This window comes from Loxodonta africana, chromosome 6, assembly GCF_030014295.1.
Source record: "Loxodonta africana isolate mLoxAfr1 chromosome 6, mLoxAfr1.hap2, whole genome shotgun sequence".
Lineage (NCBI taxonomy): Eukaryota > Metazoa > Chordata > Mammalia > Proboscidea > Elephantidae > Loxodonta > Loxodonta africana.
The window spans coordinates 1,814,476-1,833,128 of NC_087347.1; the positions used below are offsets into that span (position 1 = coordinate 1,814,476).

Below are 18,653 nucleotides of genomic sequence, written 5' to 3' on the forward strand. Positions count from 1 at the left end.
CATATCTGGTCCTTTGCTTGCTTTTTTTACATAAAATTTTATTGGTACACAGCCATACTCGTTTGTTTGAATGTTGTCTATGACTGCTTTCACACTACCACACACAGCATCTGCAGCTGAGATTGTCTGACCTGCAAAGCCCAAAATGCTGTCTGACCCTTTACAGGAAATGTATGCCACCCCCCAGTCTGGCCACAGCTTCCCTTTTATCCTGCTCACCTTCACACCTGGGGAATGTTCTCCAGAAGCCTGAAGACAGGCCCTGAGGGACATGTTAGCGCAGCCGATACCCTGCTGACGCATGTCTGGCTCTGCAGCGCAGCACCAGTGCTGGAGTCAGGGTGACAGCTGTGTGACGGCGTGTCCCCTGACCTGCGTGCCTCAGTTGCCTCCTCTGTCCAGCAGTGTTGTCACTGGCAAAGGGCACGGCAAGGTGGGCAGGAGCAGGGGCTGGCACAGAATGAATGGGAGTATAGAGAGGCCGTTGTTAGAGGGGGGTGAGTCAGCAGAGGCTGCGAGAAACAGAGAGCCAGAGTAAGAGGCTATGAGATGAGCAGGCAGGAAGCTTCTGGTAGGGGCTGGCCAGCACTGTCCAGTGTAAGCACAGCACACGAGCTAACACTACTGCCGGGCAGGGGCCACGTGGTCAGCAGCTTGGCTGATACAGCCCTCAGCTCATTCCAGTCCTCTGCATTTTTCCTTCTTAAGGATGGCTGGGGCAAGAGTCTGAACTCCCCAGAGCAAACCGCGCTCCACACCTGTGGTATGTGTGTGTCCCTCGGCACTGTTCACCGGTTCTGAGGGGGGAGCAATCCCGCTTGAGGCAGATGTGTTTGCCAGGAGAAGACACTCGTGCAGGCACTTGGGTCACGGGATGGAGGGGCTGTGTGCGTGATGTGTGGTTCTGTGTGTGTGTGCTCGTACGTTCATGTGTGTGCCTGACCGGGTGCACACGTGTGTGCATGTACACACAAGTGTTCCTGACAGGGTGACAGCTGTGTGACGGCATGACCCCTGACCTACGTGTCTGTGCATGTACACGCGGGTGTGCTTGACCAAGTGTGTGCACACATGTTCACGTGCATGTGCACACATGTGTGCCCGTATGTTCATGTGTGTGCCCAACCAGGTGCACGTGTGTCTGTGCATGTACATTCATGTGTGTGCCCGGCCAAGTGTGCATGTACATTCATGTGTGTGCCCGACCAGGTGTGCATGTGTGTGCATGTTCACACTGGTGTCCTTGACCAGATGTGTGCACACATGTCCACGTGCATGTGTACGTACGTGTGCACACCTGTGTGCATGCATGTGCGTGTGTATGTGCGTGCATGTGCATTGTATGTGTACGTGTGTGTGTGTTCAGGAGCCCAGGAAGGCCCTGGGGAGGGGGCACTGGGCCCCAGAGAATGATTCCGGGCCTGAAGCTTCTGGGACTTCAACAACCTGAGCTGTGGAGCCTCCCTTGGGCTCTTTTGTGGCCTTTCCGAGTGCTAGCCCGCTTCACCTCTCGCCTGTCCTCAAGGCAAGGCACCCTTCCCTCTCCCTCCCCAGTGCCTCACTGCTTCCGCTGCCTCCTGCTCCCCAGCTCTGAGCACCTCCTGTGTGTCTGGGTGCTGTCCCTGTGCTGGAGAATAGCCCTTTCCCTCATCATCCTTACATTTCTCCAGGGGAAGGGAGACAGTGGAAGCACATCCACACACATGCAAGCACATGACTGTATCACCAGGGAGGGGTGGGAGAGCGCCAGGAAGGTGAAGGGCAGAAGCAGAGATGACAGGAGGTACTACCTGAGATCACCTGGTCCAGGAAGGTGGCATTTCAGCCGAACTCACTGTGTCTGGGGGCAGGGGCAGCACTTGCAAAGGTCCTGAGGTGGGAGGGGTGAGGCCGTGGAGAGCGCAGAGGCCAGTGTGGTAAGAGGGTGAGGCCATGGAGAGCGTGGAAGCCAGTGAGGTGGGAGAGTGAGGTCATGGAGAGTGCGGAGGCCAGTGAGGTGGGAAGGTGAGGCCATGGAGAGCATGGAGGCCAGTGAGGTGGGAGGGGTGAGGCCATGGAGAGCGCGGACGCCAGTGTGGCTAGAGCGGAGCGAGCTCAGGGAGGTGGATGGCAGGGGATGGGATGAATGCTGGTGGCAGGTGGAGTGAGATCAGGACTGAGAACTGACCGTTGGGCTTCGTGTCTTGGGAGTCACTGTGGCTTTGGTTCTGGAGAGGCAGGTGAGGAACGGTGAGGTGTGGATGAGGGGGTGGGGGCCGGGGCAGCAGGTAGCACTAGAGTTGTGGGTGTCTCCAAGGAACAAGTAGGGGCAGCAGCTGGAGGGGCAGTGGAGAGAGGATGGTCCTTGGAGGGGCAGGAGGGAACGACACAGAGATGTCCATCTCGGGCTGTCTGTGTGCCTGGGAGGGGATGTGGCTGTCTGGTTGCCCCGGCAGACTCCAGCCTGTCTGCAGACCTGCAGCTGGGATGTCATCATCTCTGCCTGTGAATTTAACCTTCTGGTTGATTTGTGGGCCTTGGGGGTCAGGGCCATGGGTGCTCAGCAGTGAGCCCCCAGTGCCTGCAAGGCTGAACTGCCTGTGCTGTCTCCCCAGAGGACAAGTGGAACTCCTACTGCCTGTCGTCGCTGGCTGCCCAGAACATCTGCACCGGCAAGCTGCACTGCCCCGGAGTGCCCGAGCTCTCCGACGCGGCCGGCTCCGTGGGCAGCACTTCCTGCTGCTCACTGCTGCGGGGCCTGCCCTCGGGCCTGTCCTCACCCCTGCTCCCCGCCCCCGTGTGCAACCCGAACAAGGCCATCTTCACCGTGGATGCCAAGACCACTGAGGTGTGTGCATGGGCTTTGGGCCTGTGATCCCCTCTGAGGCGTTTTGTGCTTTAGTGCAGTTGGAAGGCCATCTCTTTTTGCCCTTATGGTCGCAAAAGAGATGGGGACTTGGAGAACTAAATACGAATGGGTGAAAATATTGAATCATTTTGTCAAGATAGAGATTCAGGGGAAGGGATGAGGTAAATTCTTTCCTCGAGCTTGTTGGCGCCGTTGAGATGAGAAAGCATCGTCAGTTTTTGAGTTAAATGCGTTTGCCTGACGTGCATTGTTACGCAAACACCTGAGATCACCAAACGGGAGTGTCTGCTGTGAATTCCATTTGTTCACCCTGGTCTCCATGGTATGATGGTGTTCACTTTGCTTGAGGAAGAGGTCTCGTTTCAATCCTAGTGTCATCAAACGCCCTGACCATGGATGGACACTCTGATTTGAGTGCCCTGCGGATGTTGGGAGGTGCCCAAGTGCAGTGCCCGAACACCGGTTCCGCCTACGGTACACTTTAGAGGCCCCTCTGGGAGGCCTTGTCCACACACCTCGCTGGCCCTGCGTCCTCCTGAGCAGCTCTGGCTCTGGGGTCGCTGGGGCTGCTCGTGACGTCCCTGCCCTCTCTCCTCCGTGGCCACTTAGATTCTGGTTGCCAACGACAAGGCCTGTGAGCTCCTCGGGTACAGCAGCCACGACCTGATCAGCCAGAAGCTCACGCAGTTCTTCCTGAAGTCGGACTCCGACGTGGTGGAGGCCCTCAGCGAGGAGCACATGGATGCTGATGGCTGCGCCGCTGTGGTGGTTGGGACGGTGGTGAGTGGGCCGTGAACGCGAGGGCCTCAGGGCAGGAGTAGGAATTCCCAGCAGGCAGGCTGACTTGGGGCCAGGCTTCTTCGCCTGACGCTGCGGCTGATTTGGGGGCACTGCTGCCTGCTGGTGTCGTGTGGAATGCTGAGGCAGTGGGCAGAGGCCTGATAAAGACGGATGCTCTGTGGACTTAGAAGTGGTGGTTTTTTACTTGCAAACGTTTTGGAGCTGCAGGTTTGGCTCTGCTGGACTTTGATGAGAACAGAGCTTGGTGGTAGAGTTTGGCGGATCTGCATGGCACCACAGTCAGGCTCCAAACAGCAGTGTGACTTTGTCTTACGGTTCTCGTGTCTGGATATACAGATTCTGCTTGTTTGACGCCGTTGGGTGGGGCCGCTAGAGACACCCCTGGAGAGGCACGGTGGCAGGTCCAACTAGGACATTAACAGGCTGAGCTGAGGCGTGAGCTGCAAGTGTGTGTAGTTAGAACCCCGTTGCCATGGAGTTGACCCTGACTCATGGTGCCACCATGTATATCAGAGTAGAACTGTGCTCCTTGGGGTTTTCAGTGGCTGACTCGAATCTCCAACCTTTCGGTTAGCCCTTGAGCTAACTGCACCACCTGCGACTCCCTACGGTTAGATAGGATGAATTGTATCAGAAAAATTCTGGCTCAGGAGACTAACCACTGAGAAGAAAAAACAAAAGTAATCAGCACATACCAGCATCTGCTCTCAGAGAAATATCAGACGTTTTCCTGCCATGTTGTCATAAAGCTGTGGACAAAGAGGAAGTCTGATTTTTGGTATGGTAGTCTGTCTGAGGTTGTGACCTGAGTCTCGGAAGCCTTGTACGTCTGGTCAGTTTTTTTTTTTTTTTTAATAATGTTTATTGTGCTTTAAGTGAAAGTTTACAAATCAAGTCAGTCTGTCACATATAAACTTATATACACCTTACTCCATACTCCCATTTACTCTCCCCCTAATGAGTCAGCCCGTACCCTTCTTCCAGTCTCTCTTTTCGTGACCGTTTTGCCAGTTTCTAACCCTCTCTACCCTCCCATCTCCTCTCCAGACAGGAGATGCCAACACAGTCTCAAGTGTCCACCTAATACAAGTAGCTCACTCTTCATCAGCATCTCTCTAACCCATCGTCCATTCCCTTCCATGTCTGATGAGTTGTCTTCGGGAATGGTTCCTGTCCTGGGCCAACAGAAGGTTTGGGGACCATGACCGCCAGGATTCTTCTAGTCTCAGTCAGACTGTTAAGTCTGGTCTTTTTATGAGAATTTGGGGTCTGCATCCCACTGTTCTCCTGCTCCCTCAGGGGTTCTCTGTTGTGCTCCCTGTCAGGGCAGTCATCGGTTGTGGCCAGGCACCATCTAGTTCTTCTGGTCTCAGGATGATGTAGGTCTCTGGTTCATGTGGCCCTTTCTGTCTCTTGGGCTCATATTTATCGTGTGACCTTGGTGTTCTTCATTCTCCTTTGATCCAGGTGGGTTGAGACCAATTGATGCATCTTAGATGGCCGCTGGTTAGCATTTAAGACCCCAGATGCCACAGTTGAAAGTGGGATGCAGAATGTTTTCATAATAGAGTTTATTATGCCAATTGACTTAGAAGTCCCCTTAAGCCATGGTCCCCAAATCCCCGCCCTTGCTCCTGGTCAGTTTTTGAGACATGAGGTGGGGGAGCCAAGGAGAGGATCCGCGAGGGCCTGAACCCATGAGGACCCCCTCCATGGGTCCACAGCACACCGCCCAGGTCCTCCTGCCCTGCAGTCCACCAGCCTGTCTGTGCCCACAGGTGGACATCGTCAGCCGCAGCGGGGAGAAGATTCCTGTCTCTGTGTGGATGAAGAGGATACGGCAGGAGCACACCCACTGCTGCGTGGTGGTACTGGAGCCCGTGGAGAGGGTCTCGGCCTGGGTCTCGTTCCAGTGCGACGTGAGTGTGCTCAGCGCCTTGGTGGCCGCTTTGGGCCAACCCCAGCTACTGTTCCGACCTTTGAGGACGCTCCCCTGCACCCTGCATTTGGGAGTGAGAGAGCAAGGGGGATCTTATTGCCTGTGCTTGGGCAAGGAATGGGATCACCCTGAGTCTCCCTGGGCCTTGGTTTCCCTCCCCCATTCCCCAGCTGCTGGTCGCCACTCTATCCATGCTTTTTTTCCAATTGTAAGATGCATGCAACGTAAGATTGACATGTAAGCCATTTTCAGGTAGACGACCGATAGCATTTGTCACATTCACGGTGTGGTGTGGCCATCACTGCTCTTTGTTCCCGTAGTTTCTCGTTACCCTGACAGAAACTCTGCACCCCTTCAACGCTGGCCCTCTTACTTCCAGTGACGACCTCCAGTCTTTCTCTGTCTCTGCATTTCCAGTTCCAGGTGTTTCTGTCGGTGGGCCAGGTGGAGCTTGTCCTTCTGTGTCTGACTCTCAGGCAGCACTGTGTTTTCAAGGCTCATCCACCTTGTAGCACGTGTTAGAGATATGTGTACTTTTTAAACGTATGCTTAGTTAAGCGTTAGTGGTGCTCATGCTTATTTTTTCCCTCATTTTTCAGTATTAAAATGAGAGAACAAACGTTGAGCCCTCTCATGCCTCCCCGGCCAGCCTCTGCTCCCCAACAGCACCACTGTTGGGTGCCAGAAGCGGGGTCTAGGGCTCTGCTAAGGTGGGTCTGGTGAGGGGCATGGTAGATGCCATATGGCTGTGGCAGTCGGGAGTCAGAGTGTCCCTGGGAGCTGGATGCCCAGGGCTTAGCCTCACCCCATGGACAGGGCTGCCTGGCCCTTCGGTGCTGTCTTCCTGGGTACTCAGGGCCAATGTCACCCGTGAATAGGACTGCCTGCTTCCATGATGCTGTCTCCCTGGGAGCTGGGTGCCCAGGGTGCAGCGTCACCCGTGGACAGGACTGCCCAGCCCCACGGTGCTGTCTCCCTGGGAGCTGGGTGCCCAGGGTGCAGCGTCACCGTGGACAGGACTGCCCAGCCCCACGGTGCTGTCTCCCTGGCATCTGGGTGCCCAGGGTGCAGCGTCACCCGTGGACAGGACTGCCTGGCCCCACGGTGCTGTCTCCCTGGGAGCTGGGTGCCCAGGGTGCAGCGTCACCCGTGGACAGGACTGCCCAGCCCCACGGTGCTGTCTCCCTGGGAGCTGGGTGCCCAGGGTGCAGCGTCACCCGTGGACAGGACTGCCTGCTTCCACGGTGCTGTCTCTCTGGGAGCTGGGTGCCCAGGGTGCAGCGTCACCCGTGGACAGGGCCGCCTGGTCCCTCAGTGCTGTCATGACAGATGGGTGCATGGCCCTTGTTGCTGCCTGGGATACATGTCCAGGAGGGAGCGCAGCTACCCCAAGTGCTTTGAGGATTTGCCTGTTTGTCCATTGTCAGCTCCTGTGATAGTGCCTCCCAGTCCCAGCCACCAGCCGTTCTCTCACGGCTTGTAGGACACATAGAGGGGTATCAAGGGTCTTCCCGCCAGCTTGAGGGTGTGCAGGCTTAGTGGAGGCTTTCACACTGATTCTTAACCACTGCCTTCTCTTGAAGGGGACCATCACATCATGTGACAGCCTCTTTGCACATCTCCATGGCTACACGTCTGGGGAGGAAGTGGCTGGGCAGCGTATCACAGACCTGATTCCCTCTGTGCAGATCCCTCCCCCTGGCGAGCACATCCCAAAGGTGGGTGCTAATGTGGCCTGGGGCAGAGGGTGCTAGTTAGGGCTCATGCTGCAGGTTGCTTTCGGTGTGCCGCCATCAGGCCATGCTGGTGTGCCACAGCTCGCTGGCTGTGTGCTGCAGCTCTCTGGCTGTGTGCAGCCATTGGCCCATGCTGGCGTTCCACAGCTCGCTCACTGTGAGCCGTAGCTCCTCGCCCTGGGCTGCAGGTCCTCATCGTTTGCGCAGGTCCTCAGTGTGGCCCGCAGCTCCTCGCCATGAGCCATAGCTCCTCGCCGTGAGCCGTAGCTCCTCACCGTGGGCCATAGCTCCTCGCCGTGGGCCATAGCTCCTCATCATGGGCCGCAGCTCCTCGCTGTGTATAGCCATTGGGCTGTGCTGGCGTGGGGGATGATGCTTGGACTCTGAGTCCTCCCTCTGCAGCAAGGCTCCCAGGCCAAGTTGGAGGGCACGGGAAGAGGTAGAAGGAGGAGAAGTCTGGGGAACTGAATGTTCTTGGGACGTTTCCACCGTGACAGGTGTCCGAAAGTAGAATCTAGATAAGAAGTGTGGACTCGGTGCTTCTGTTGGACGGAGCACCGGTTCCAGCCACACAGCCTGTTTCTCTTGCAGAATCTCAGGATCCAGAGGTCCGTGGGGAGGGCAAGAGATGGCACCACCTTCCCTCTGAGCCTGAAACTCAAGTTCAAGCCGGGCTCCAACGACGCAGAGGGTGGCCTGCCCTTGCCTGCACCTGTCTACACGGCCTCTGTCTGGGTGTTCTGCACCATCAGTGGTCTTGTCACCCTTCTGCCAGATGGCACCATCTACGGCATTAACCACAGCTTTGCGCTCATGCTGTTTGGCTACGGGAAGGCTGAGCTCCTGGGCAAGGTGAGAAAGTGTGTCTGCTCCCAGACCTGAGAGCCAGGTGGGCTCAGAACCAGCTGGTAGACTCTCCATGTGGAGCAGCCAGCTGGCTTCCCCATGGGGATGCGGCCACACCGCTCCCCAGGGGGCAGGCAGGCCTGTCCCCTACTCCTCTGTCCGACCCCTTCAATCACTCAGCGGTCGCTCTGGTCCCTGATCCCGCATGTCGTGTCTCTGCACAAGAGAAGGAGCCCTGGGCCCAGAGCTGGTGCCCAGTGACACCTGATTTGCTTTGCTGGATGAGTACAGGTCCTGGTCGGTGGCTGCTCCTGGGTCTCCATCCCCTGTCTGTTCCGGAGGCACTATGCAAGTGTCTGCGTGGCCAGGAGAAGGGCAGACGTTTCCTTCCTTTGGGAAGGGGGATTTCCATCCCATCAGAGGTGTCCCCATCAGGCACCCACCACGAGCCAAAGCCTGAACAGCAAGGCTGTGGGTGGCTCCTCTTGTTCCTGGGCAGTCCACTGGGCCTCAGGGTGGCCTTGCCATGTTCTCTCTTTATCACAGTCACAGGGTCTTCTGGGCTCTGGGGCACATTTGGGGCTCTCCAGGACATGACCATCTCTGTTGAGGTGCAGCCTTGCCTGGCCTCTGAGTGGTCCCCTACGGAGCTCGCCTGCCCCTACACAGGTGCAGGCCTGAGTCAGCCCACAGCCTGGGTCATGTGCACAGCCAGCTGGGTGCTGCCTCCAGGAGGGACCTCTCCTCACTGTCACTCGTACTCGGGCTGAAAGTGGGACCCGGTGATGGGCACACACTTTACCCACACTTGGGGCTGCAGAAGGTGGCCTCTCCGTTCTCTAGTGGAAAGGCTGAAGGTCATTTACGTCAGCAGTACGTTCCTTAGAAGCGAGAACATCATTGCTGCGTGGGGCCTCTTGCAGACTGCCAAGGGTCTCCAGGCCTTCCTGGCAGGTTTCATTGAGGGGGCACTTGGATACCCCCTCTGTGGGATGGTCCTAATTCACGTGGCCATGGCAGCTGGCTAGGGGTAGGGCCTTGGGCAGGGTCAGAGAGCGCCTGTTGGACGGGGCAGCGCAACTGGGCCCCATGGCCCCCGCTCCAGCAGGAGAATCAGAGCCCCCACTGGGCAGCGGGGTGGGGGGTTCTGCAGACCAGGGTTTCAGGACCAGCGTCTGCCCAGGAGGCCTGTGGGCACCGGCACCATTTGCTTTCTCCTTGCTTAATTTTGTCCTTTTCATAAGAAAAAGATCCCGAGTTACACATCAAGCGTCCATGGGGCTTCAGGCCGTCAGGGCCCGAGGGATGGACCGTCCGGATGTGCTCACGGTGTCTTCACTTCCTCCTGTTTCTGGGAGGGTCCCTCCCGGGTCCTGATGCAGTTTTGCTCTTTCTTCCAGAACATCGCGTTCCTGATCCCTGGCTTCTACAGCTACATGGACCTCGCCTGTGATGACAGCTCCCTGCCCCTGCCAGACCTGGCCCGGTGCCTGGATGTCAGCCAGGACAGGCACTCTGGGAGGATGTTGGCAGAACCCTGGCAGGGCTGGGACCTGTCTCACGGGGCAGATGGTAAGACTCATGGCCCCTGCTCCCCAGTGTGCTGAGACCTCGGTGGGGATTGAGGGGCGGGTGGAGGCCTCAGGTTGCTGGGCCAGGGAGGCATTGAGGGAGCGACTCTGAGTGGATTCCTGCAGGAAGTGAAAGCAGCCAAGCAGGCGCAGCGCTCCAGGTGGCATGCGCAGAGGCCAGCATGCCCAGACAGGCAGGGGGCAGAGTGGCGGGCAGAGGAGCTGGCCAGGGAGAGCAGGGTTGGCCCTGCAGGGGTCTGGGGTGCAGCCTGTAGGTGGTGTTGGAGAGATTCGGGGCGTGGTCTGATGGTGGGTTTGGCAGTGGGTCACAGGGAAATGGAGGTAACCCATCTCAGGAGCTGTGCCTGATCCTTTTGGATGTTGCTGCCAGGTTCCAGCGTGAGCGTCGTGCTTGCTGACGCTGATGCCCTGCTGCGGGATGTGACCCTGGCCCCAGCTGGCAGCCAAAGAGAGGTCTTCCTCGGGACACAGGCCCCATGCGAACCTGAGGGCTGCCTCCCTGCCCCATGCTCCTCCCAGCTGACTCCAGGGTGAGTGCCCTTGTGAAGGCCGCAGGCTTACCTAGGGTTAGGCAAGTAGGCGGTGGACGAGGGTCGTTTCTGAGAGACACGCCCAGCATGGTGACAACGATGATGGTGATGCTTAGTGTGCACTGTGCTCCTCCTTGTACCCTTCCCGTGTTGCTCTCTGCACCCTCACAGCCCTTGAGGAGGTACCACTAGTGTCCCCAGGCCAGGACGGGCCCAGAGAGCCAGGGCGTCCCGGTGGATTTCAGAGAACCGAAAGTCATCGCATCTCCCCCCTTCGTGTGTTTTCAACAACAAAGTGTTAGTTTAGAATGCAGGAAGTCCCTATGAGAGGGGCTGGAAGACTTGGAGAATCCTCAGGTCCTACTCAAAGGCATGCTGCGCACCGTGGTGTGTTTTCAAGCCGTTTTCTTCTTCTTAAGTCTTTTTTGATGTGTAGCTCAGAGACGCGCCTAAACCTCAGGCGCACACGATCCGTCCTTACTCCGCTCCCCCTCCCCCCCTCAGGACACCCCACACCTGGACCCACCGTGGTCAGAGCAGCCTGCCTGTGACCTTTGCACTTGCGTCCCCTCTGCCCGCCTCTCTGCTCAGCATGTCTGTGACATGTGCCTTTCAGGTCTTGTGTAATTATCTTTTATATTACCTCATATATAAGCATGAGTTTGTTTTTTTCCCAAAAATGCAGAAGAATAATGGTTAAAAGTTTGAGTTTCTGGTACCGTGTTCCATCCCCACCTCCAGCCCGCTCTTCCCCCCAGAGGCCACCATCAGCAGTGCAGCAAAAAAGGAAAAAAAAAAAAAAAAGCCTTCGTGTGTGCTTAAATACGAGTGGGTGTCTACGTGCCTCTGTGTGTATGTACGTGTGTGTATCCTACGTGCCTCTGTGTGTACATACATGTGTGAGCATCGCACATGCTGTGTATACATGTACATGCGTGTGTATCCTACATGCCTTGTGCGTATGTATGTGTGTGAGCATCGCACATGCTGTGACGTGTGTATCCTACATGCCTGTGTGCATATATACATGTGTGAGCATTGCACGTGCTGTGTGCACGTGCAAGTGCGTGTGTATCCTACATGCCTGTGTGCACATGTACATGTGTGTATCCTACATGCCTGTGTGCATATGTACGTGTGAGCATCGTACATGGTGTACATATGTACGTGTGTGTTTTACCTGCTCGCGTGTGTGTACATGCCTGTACATGCATTTACGTGTGTGTATTGCACGTGCCTGTCAGCACATGTACACATGTGTACGTGTGTGCACATACGTGCATAGTGCATGCGTATGCGTGTGTACACACCTGCATGCGTATATCTGTGTGTGTATACGCATGGCTGCTTTTGTTCACTTAGTGTAAATGGATTATGCTGTACGTAAGTTGTTCTAAACGTTCTTATATATGTATCGTCTTGGATGTCTCTCTGTACAGAGTTACCACGTCAGAAAACCCCAAACCTGGGCTTTTGGGAGTGTTCAGAAAGGTCTCTGCACAGGTGGTTGCTCTTAAATGCCCATGGGGAGCTGGCTACAAGATTTGCCTTCTTGTTTTCTGTCAGAAGTTTATGGTGTTAACCACTAGTGGTTGTCTCTCACAGGAGTAACCTGTGTGGTCTCCTTTCAGTCTTCTGAGCCCCTGAGTAACGGTGTGACCCATATCACTGTCCCCAGGGTGGACACTGCAGGAGGACACCTGCCAGCCCAGGACCAGCAGACCCAGCAGGGACCAGGGGAGGAGAGCTCCCAGGAGGACCTGTGGAAGGACAGCAGGTCTGAGCACAGGGATCAGAGTCCACGTGCTGTATGTGAAGACCCCAGAACCCCAGCCTCAGCAGAGGACAGGAGGAGGACTGCTCTAGAGTGTGACCTGGATCTAGAGGGGGCCTCAGGACCCAGTCCTCAGGTTGCAGCCACCGTGCCCAAGCCCAGCTCCACAAGCCAGCCAGCTGGAGCCGGCTTCCCAATGCACTGCCCCCGGTGCGGGACTGAGTTGCTTGCCCGGCGAAGGGTCCTGAGCCCCCCAGGAACAACGCATGTCTTGCTGGGGAGGCTGACGCTTGATGAGCTGTGGCCGGGTGGGGGCAGTGACAGGGAAGAGCTGCGGACCTGCCTCATCAGGGAGCAGCTGTCCACGCCGAGCTCTCCAGGGGCCGTGGGCACCCCCTCTGCCAAGCCCCTCCCCGCAGAGCACCCCACTTTTGCTGCCCCTCTGTCGCCCTGCGGCCTCGGGGGCAGAGACCTGCAGGGCAGCCGCTCGGGTAGCTCCTCGGCCTGCTATGCCCTGGCCACAGACCTTCCTGGCGCCCCAGAGCACACAGAGGGGCATGATACCGACGCGGCCACGTTCTCCTGGGACTTGAAGGAACTCTTCCTCAGTGAGCGGGTGGCTCGGGCATCCTCAGACTGCTCCTGTGCCACCTTAGGCCTCACCCGGACGCCCTCTTCTCTGGGCGTGGGCTCTAACTTGGATGAGGGCAGCCTCCAGCGGGAGCAGTCAGGTGCCTTGGAGCTGGGCCGGGAGGGGCTGTTGCTGCTGACCCGCACCTCCTCTGACCTCAGCGGTTTCCAGAAGGGCTACCTGGCCCATAGCCAGACGGGGCCACCAGAAGCTTGTGTGCTGCCCTCCCTGCCCCCTGAAGCCAGCCCTGGGCACGTGCTTCCGTGTACAGAGCCTCCGGAGCTGGGTCTTCAGACGACCTCCACGCCAGTGAGAAGGGAGAGCACCCCGCCGCCCAGGGCCGCTGGCCCACGTCGGGAGATCCAGGAGGGCACCTACTCAGGCAGCTGCTATCACCGGGATGGCTCACGGCTGAGTATGTCCCTAAGGGCGAGCGGGCGAATGGGCAGCCTTGTTTCCTTCAAGGCCTGTTGGGCCCATCCTCTTCATAGGCCTGGCACAGGTGGTGTCCTAAAGTCCCTCTGGACTATCAGGGTCACGTGTGTGGGGCCGGAGCAGGTGGAGTCCCCCGAGCGTATGCCGAGGGATGGCCAAGACCCCAACCCACCAGGCCGCCCACCCTGGGGCCCTTCATCATGGCCTGGCTCCTCCTCATAGCCGCTGAGGGGGAGGGCAGAGAGGCCTCCAGCTGCCCCCGGTTCAGGCGAGTGTCAGACGGTGGCGTTCGGTGACAACTGGGCCCTCCCAGTCCTTGAAGGCTCAGGTGGGCCACAGTGGTGACACGCCCTTTCTGGGGTTGTGCTGCGAGGCGGTGGGAGCTGAGGGCCACACTGTCCTCCCACTGCACTCTTGGTGTACAGCCGCTCTGCTCCATGGGGAATCTCCACAGCCTTCACACTCCCATCTGTGGGGTAGTGTGTCTGCTTTACTTTGTTTTCCCACCCACATTATTTTAGCCTGTTGGTCTCGTGGTGCTGATTTTGTGGTGTTGCCTAGTAGGCCTGTTGTAAACTTTAAAGAATTACGTGAGTAACTTGTGTTTGTAGAAACTTTAGCACAGATAAACGAAAAGAGGAAAACAAAACCACCTGCAGTCCCTGCTGAAAAGATAACCCATCTGTCTGGGAGTGTACACGTGTGTATATAGAAATGCCAGTACCTTGCACTTGCACGAGTGTATGTGCCCTTTGGGTTTAGCACAGCACGTGTACTGGGATATGCACACGTGTGTCTGCATGTGGCTTTTGCCTGAGCAGGTCACAGTGGTGTCACCTGCAGTCAGGGACTGGCCTGCGCAATAGTGGGATGAGCGTGGGCTCTCTGGGCTCTTCTGTGTTGGGGATGGCCTGCGGTGGCTGGCCACGGTCTCTCTCAAGTGAACCCCTGAGCAGATGAGAGGCCAGGAAGTTCGACCAGGGCCCTGCTCTCCTCTGCTGTCCAGGCCTGGGCTTTGGCTGCTCTGGTGGCGCAGGGCCACTGGCTTCTGTGCCGGATGGGAGGACGGACGGGAGGACGGGCTGGTGGCTGGTGTAGGCATGCTGGCCGCGGGCGCTGTTCCTCTTGCTCTTGCCTCCTCGATGGCCCCTCCGCCGGCCTCTGTCCCCACTCTGTGTTGTCCTCTGCTGCCTTGGGGGTGCTTTTCTGGCCATTGTGCCCCTGTCAGCGGACGTCTGTTCTCTCTGTCCCGCCCCAGGTGTGCAGTTTGAGGTACGGCGTGTGGAGCTCCGTGCTGCAGCCACGCTTTTCTGCTGCTGGCTGGTGAAGGACCTGCTGCACAGCCACCGGGACGCAGCCGCCCGCAACCGCCTGCTGCTGGCCAGCCTGCCCGACTCTACCCACTCCATGGCCGAGCTGCCAGGGCCCAGCCTGGGTGAGGTGGGTGCAGGCAGCTGCGTCCTCACCTTCATGGGGCACTCGTGTCAGTGAACACATCCCCCTGTTTCCTCTGGGATGGGAGCAGGGTCTTCTTGTGGCTTTTCCACACTGTCTGCCAGTGTCTGATGCATGTCTAGAGCCACATGTAGAATTCTACATTTGCATATGCCCATGGGGGGCACGGGAGGCAGGGGGTGCGGGGTGTGGAGTCATGGGGTGTGGTACTGGGGAGGCATGGGATGCGGGAGGATTGGGGTGGAGGGTGTGGGGCATGCAGTCATGGGGTACAGGAGGATTGGGGCGGGGGTGTGGGGTGTGAAGTCATGGGGCACAGGAGGGTTGGAGTAGGGGGTGTGGGGCATGCAGTCATGGGGCACAGGAGGATTGGGGCACGGGGGCATAGGGCATGGAGTCATGGGGTGCAGTAGTGAGGAGGTGCAGGGTGTGGGAAGATTGGGGCATGGGGGTATGGGGTGCGGAGTCACGGGGTGCAGGAGGATTGGGACACAGGGGTATGGGGTAAGGAATCATGGTGTGTGGTGGTGAGGAGGCACAGGGCGTGGGAGGATTGGGGCACGGAGATTTGGGGTGTGGAGTCATGTGGTGTGGTGTTGGGGACGTGTGGGGTGTTGTAGGCGTGTAGCAGCCACCTGAAAGAAGGACAGGACGTGCAGCATGCACCACTGTCCCTCCTGGTGCGGCCCCTACTGGGACTTAGACTGTTCTTGCCTTCACAGGTGCTCGGAGCCAAGCCCTGGTTTGAGGAGCCCCCCAAGGTGTCTGAGCTGGAGGGGCTGGCGGCCTGCGAGGGTGCGTACTCCCACAAGTACAGCACGCTGAGCCCGCTTGGCAGTGGGGCCTTCGGCTTCGTGTGGACTGCCGTGGACAAGGAGGAAAACAAGGAGGTACGACTCTTGGAGCGCAGCACTGGGCATACTGTGTGAGCTCGGAGGAGCTCTAAGACCCTTCTGACCCAGGCCAGGTGTGGGCACGGGGGCTCTCCGACGTGTGGCTCACACCTGGATGACCGTGGCTGCTCCAGGGTTTATGCGTGCCCACGCTGTGCCTCCAGCACACCCTGTAGGGACGATCCTGACTCGTAGGCTCTCCGAGGCTTCTCTGAGGCCCTTGAGTCTCACTCTCAAAACGAAACTGTGATGGCCTCCAGCCACATGGAGGGAAAGCCCCACCAGACAAACTGAGAGGCAGGCCAGTCAGCAGGCACTCTGGTGGCCTTTCTGTGTCCGCAGGATGACTGCCTCACTTTTGCAGCTCATGGCTGTGTGCCCTGTGGGCCGCTGGGGTGGATGAGTGGGGGACTTTCATCAGCGCCTCCGTGGGTCTGCCGTGGGGTCTCCTGCTGGTTGAGTCCCATCCTTCTGCTGAGTCATGATTTGAGTACCTGCTCCCGTGTTTACAGGCCATTTGGACAACTCTTGTGTGAGACTGTTCACATCTTTTGCTTCTTTTTTTGCTGCTGGGTTGTCTTACTTTTCCTCGCTGGTATTTGGGACTCTTTCATGTTCTGCATTTGAGTTTTTTGTGTGTACCTGGATACACACACTCAGTTGGATAGACGTGTTGTGGATTTAGACTGTTTTCCCCTGATATTTCCACGTCTTTGCAGTCTTAATGTCGAGTAATTTCATGTGTTTACTGGCTGTCTGGGCAGCATCTTTATGAAGTGACTATTCAGGTCTATCCCATGATATCTGTTGCTGTCAAGTCGATTCCTACTCCTAGTGACCCTTTAGGAAGGAGTAGAACTGCCCCATAGGGTTTCCAAGGAGCAACTGGTGGATCTGAACTGCTGACCTTTTTGGTTAGCAGCCAGACGCTTAGCCACTTCCACCACCAGGGCTCCGATTCAAGTCTACTGCCAATTTTTCTATTATGTTGTCTGTTTTTTGGTATCGATTTTATAGCCTTCATATATACTGGATGCAGGTTCTTTTCTGGGTACCTTTTTCTATTCTGTGGGTTGCCTTTTAACGATGTCATTTGATAAAGTTCTTACCAAAGTTTCCTGATGGTTGACTAGCTTTGTTTGCTGTTTAAGAAATCTTTGCCTACTCCAAGCACACGGAGAAGTGCTCCTGTGTTTTCTTCTAAAGGTTTTACCTTTCACATCTAGCTCTGCAGCTCATCTTCTGTTGACTTTTGTGTTTGGGTAAGAGAGCAGTTAGAAGAATGCTTCTAAATTTCCAAATTTATAGGTTTTTGAGCAGTTATTCAGAATCCAACTTGTCTGACACCTGCTTCTTGAAACACTGTGAAATATAACATCATTAATTGCTACCCACGTCCCACCGGTATGGAAAAATAATTGGTTTAATTCCTTAGGGAGAAGCTTGTCAACCGTTCCATGCAAACCTCCTAAATCACATCTTTTTCTCTCTTTCTTTCTGGCTCTTCCCTCTGTTGACTTCCAAGGTAGGCTAAGCTTCCTCCATTGTGATAGTGGAGGGACCGGCTGCTGCTCTGCATTTCTAACTGCTTTTGCTCTGTACTTGTAGATGCGTTATGGTACATTGCTTACAGGTCCAGGGCCGTTGACTCTTCCTGGCAGTTTGTTTCTTTTGTTGGTATGAGGTACCCTTTTAATCCAGTGCGGGTGCCTTATTTGGAATTCTATTTTTTCCTGTTCTTTTCTTTTTGTTAACATTTGCTTTTGCATCTTTGTACGTTTCTTTATTTTAAACTTTCTGATCCAGGTTGTTAATATGTTTAACTCATTCACATTAGTTTTGCTCACTGATGTGTTTGTTTTTAGTAGTTTTCTATTTATAATGCCTCTTTAATGCTGATTTTACCTTTCGGATTGTTTGTGTATTGGTTGAGTTTTCTTTCCCCGTTTTCTGAGGTTGTTGTTGTTTCTAGGTGCCGTCAAGTTGATTCTGACTCATAGTGACCCTACATACAAATGAACAAAACAATGAACAAACAATGAACAAAACAATGAACAAACTTGCTTCTAAGGAACATTCTGGTTGTACTTCTTCCAAAACAGATTTGTTCATTCTTCTGGTGGCCTATGGTATATTCAATATTTTTCACCAACACCACAATTCAAAGGTGTTAATTCTTCTTTGGCCTTTCTTATTCATTGTCCAGCTTTCGCATGCATATGAGATAATTGAAAACACCGTGGCTTTGGTCAGGTGGACCTTATCCATAAAGTGCTATCTTTGTATTTTAACGCTTTTTTAAAGAGATCTTTTGCAGCAGATTTGCCCAGTGCAGTGCATCTTTTGATTTCTTGACTGCTGCTTCCATGAGTGTTGATTGTGGATCCAAGTAAGATGAAATCCTTGACAACTTCAATCTTTCATCAGATATCGTGATGTTGCTTATTGATCCAGTTGTGAGGATTTTTGTTTTCTTTATGTTGAGCTGTAATCCATACTGAAGGCTGTGGTCTTTGATCTTCATTAGTGAGTGCTTCAAGTCCTCTTGACTTTCAGCGATCAAGGTTGTGTCATCTGCATAATGCAGGTTGTTAATGAGTTTTCCTCTAATACTGATGCCCCATTCTTCTTCATATAGTCCAGCTTCTTGAATTATTTCCTCAGCATACAGATTGAATAGGTATGGTGAAAGGATACAACCTTGATAATGCAGACCTTTCCTGACTTTAAGCCACGCAGTATCCCCTTATTCTGCTTGAACAACTATCTCTTGGTCTAAGTACAGGTTCTTCATGAGCACAATTAAGTGTTCCGGAATTCCCATTCTTCACAGTGTTACCCATAATTTTTCATGATCCACACAGTTGAATGCCTTTGCAAAGTCAGTAAAACACAGGTAAACATCCTTCTGGCATTCTCAGCTTTCAGCCAAGATCCATCTGACATCAGCAATGATATCCCTGGTTCCACGTCCTCTTCTGAATCCAGCTTGAACTTCTGGCAGTTCCATGTTGATGTAGTGCTACGGCAGCTTTTGAATGATCTTCAGCAAAATTTTACTTGTGTGTAATATTCATGATACTGTTCAGTAATCTGTTGAATTCCCTTTTCTTTGGAATGGGCACAGAAATGGATCTTTTCCAGTAGGTTGGCCAGTGTCTTAGTCATCTAGT

General features: G+C 55.3%; 1 protein-coding gene across 8 annotated transcripts in view; it reads left to right on the forward strand.

Annotated features, from left to right (window-relative positions):
- The window catches only part of PASK (PAS domain containing serine/threonine kinase), a 44,342-nt gene that overhangs the window by 6,831 nt on the left and 18,858 nt on the right, over positions 1–18,653 (forward strand). For 6 of the 8 annotated variants that reach the window (XM_064286370.1, XM_064286371.1, XM_064286373.1 and 3 more), the window contains exons 3-12: positions 2,595–2,827; positions 3,458–3,628; positions 5,428–5,568; positions 7,172–7,306; positions 7,916–8,176; positions 9,571–9,742; positions 10,133–10,292; positions 11,971–13,112; positions 14,391–14,572; positions 15,310–15,477. In XM_064286370.1, the coding sequence (XP_064142440.1) occupies positions 2,595–2,827; positions 3,458–3,628; positions 5,428–5,568; positions 7,172–7,306; positions 7,916–8,176; positions 9,571–9,742; positions 10,133–10,292; positions 11,971–13,112; positions 14,391–14,572; positions 15,310–15,477 (2,765 nt within the window). The remainder of the gene's footprint in view (positions 1–2,594; positions 2,828–3,457; positions 3,629–5,427; positions 5,569–7,171; positions 7,307–7,915; positions 8,177–9,570; positions 9,743–10,132; positions 10,293–11,970; positions 13,113–14,390; positions 14,573–15,309; positions 15,478–18,653) is intronic. The other 2 variants (XM_064286376.1, XM_064286374.1) reach the window with 1 other exon arrangement.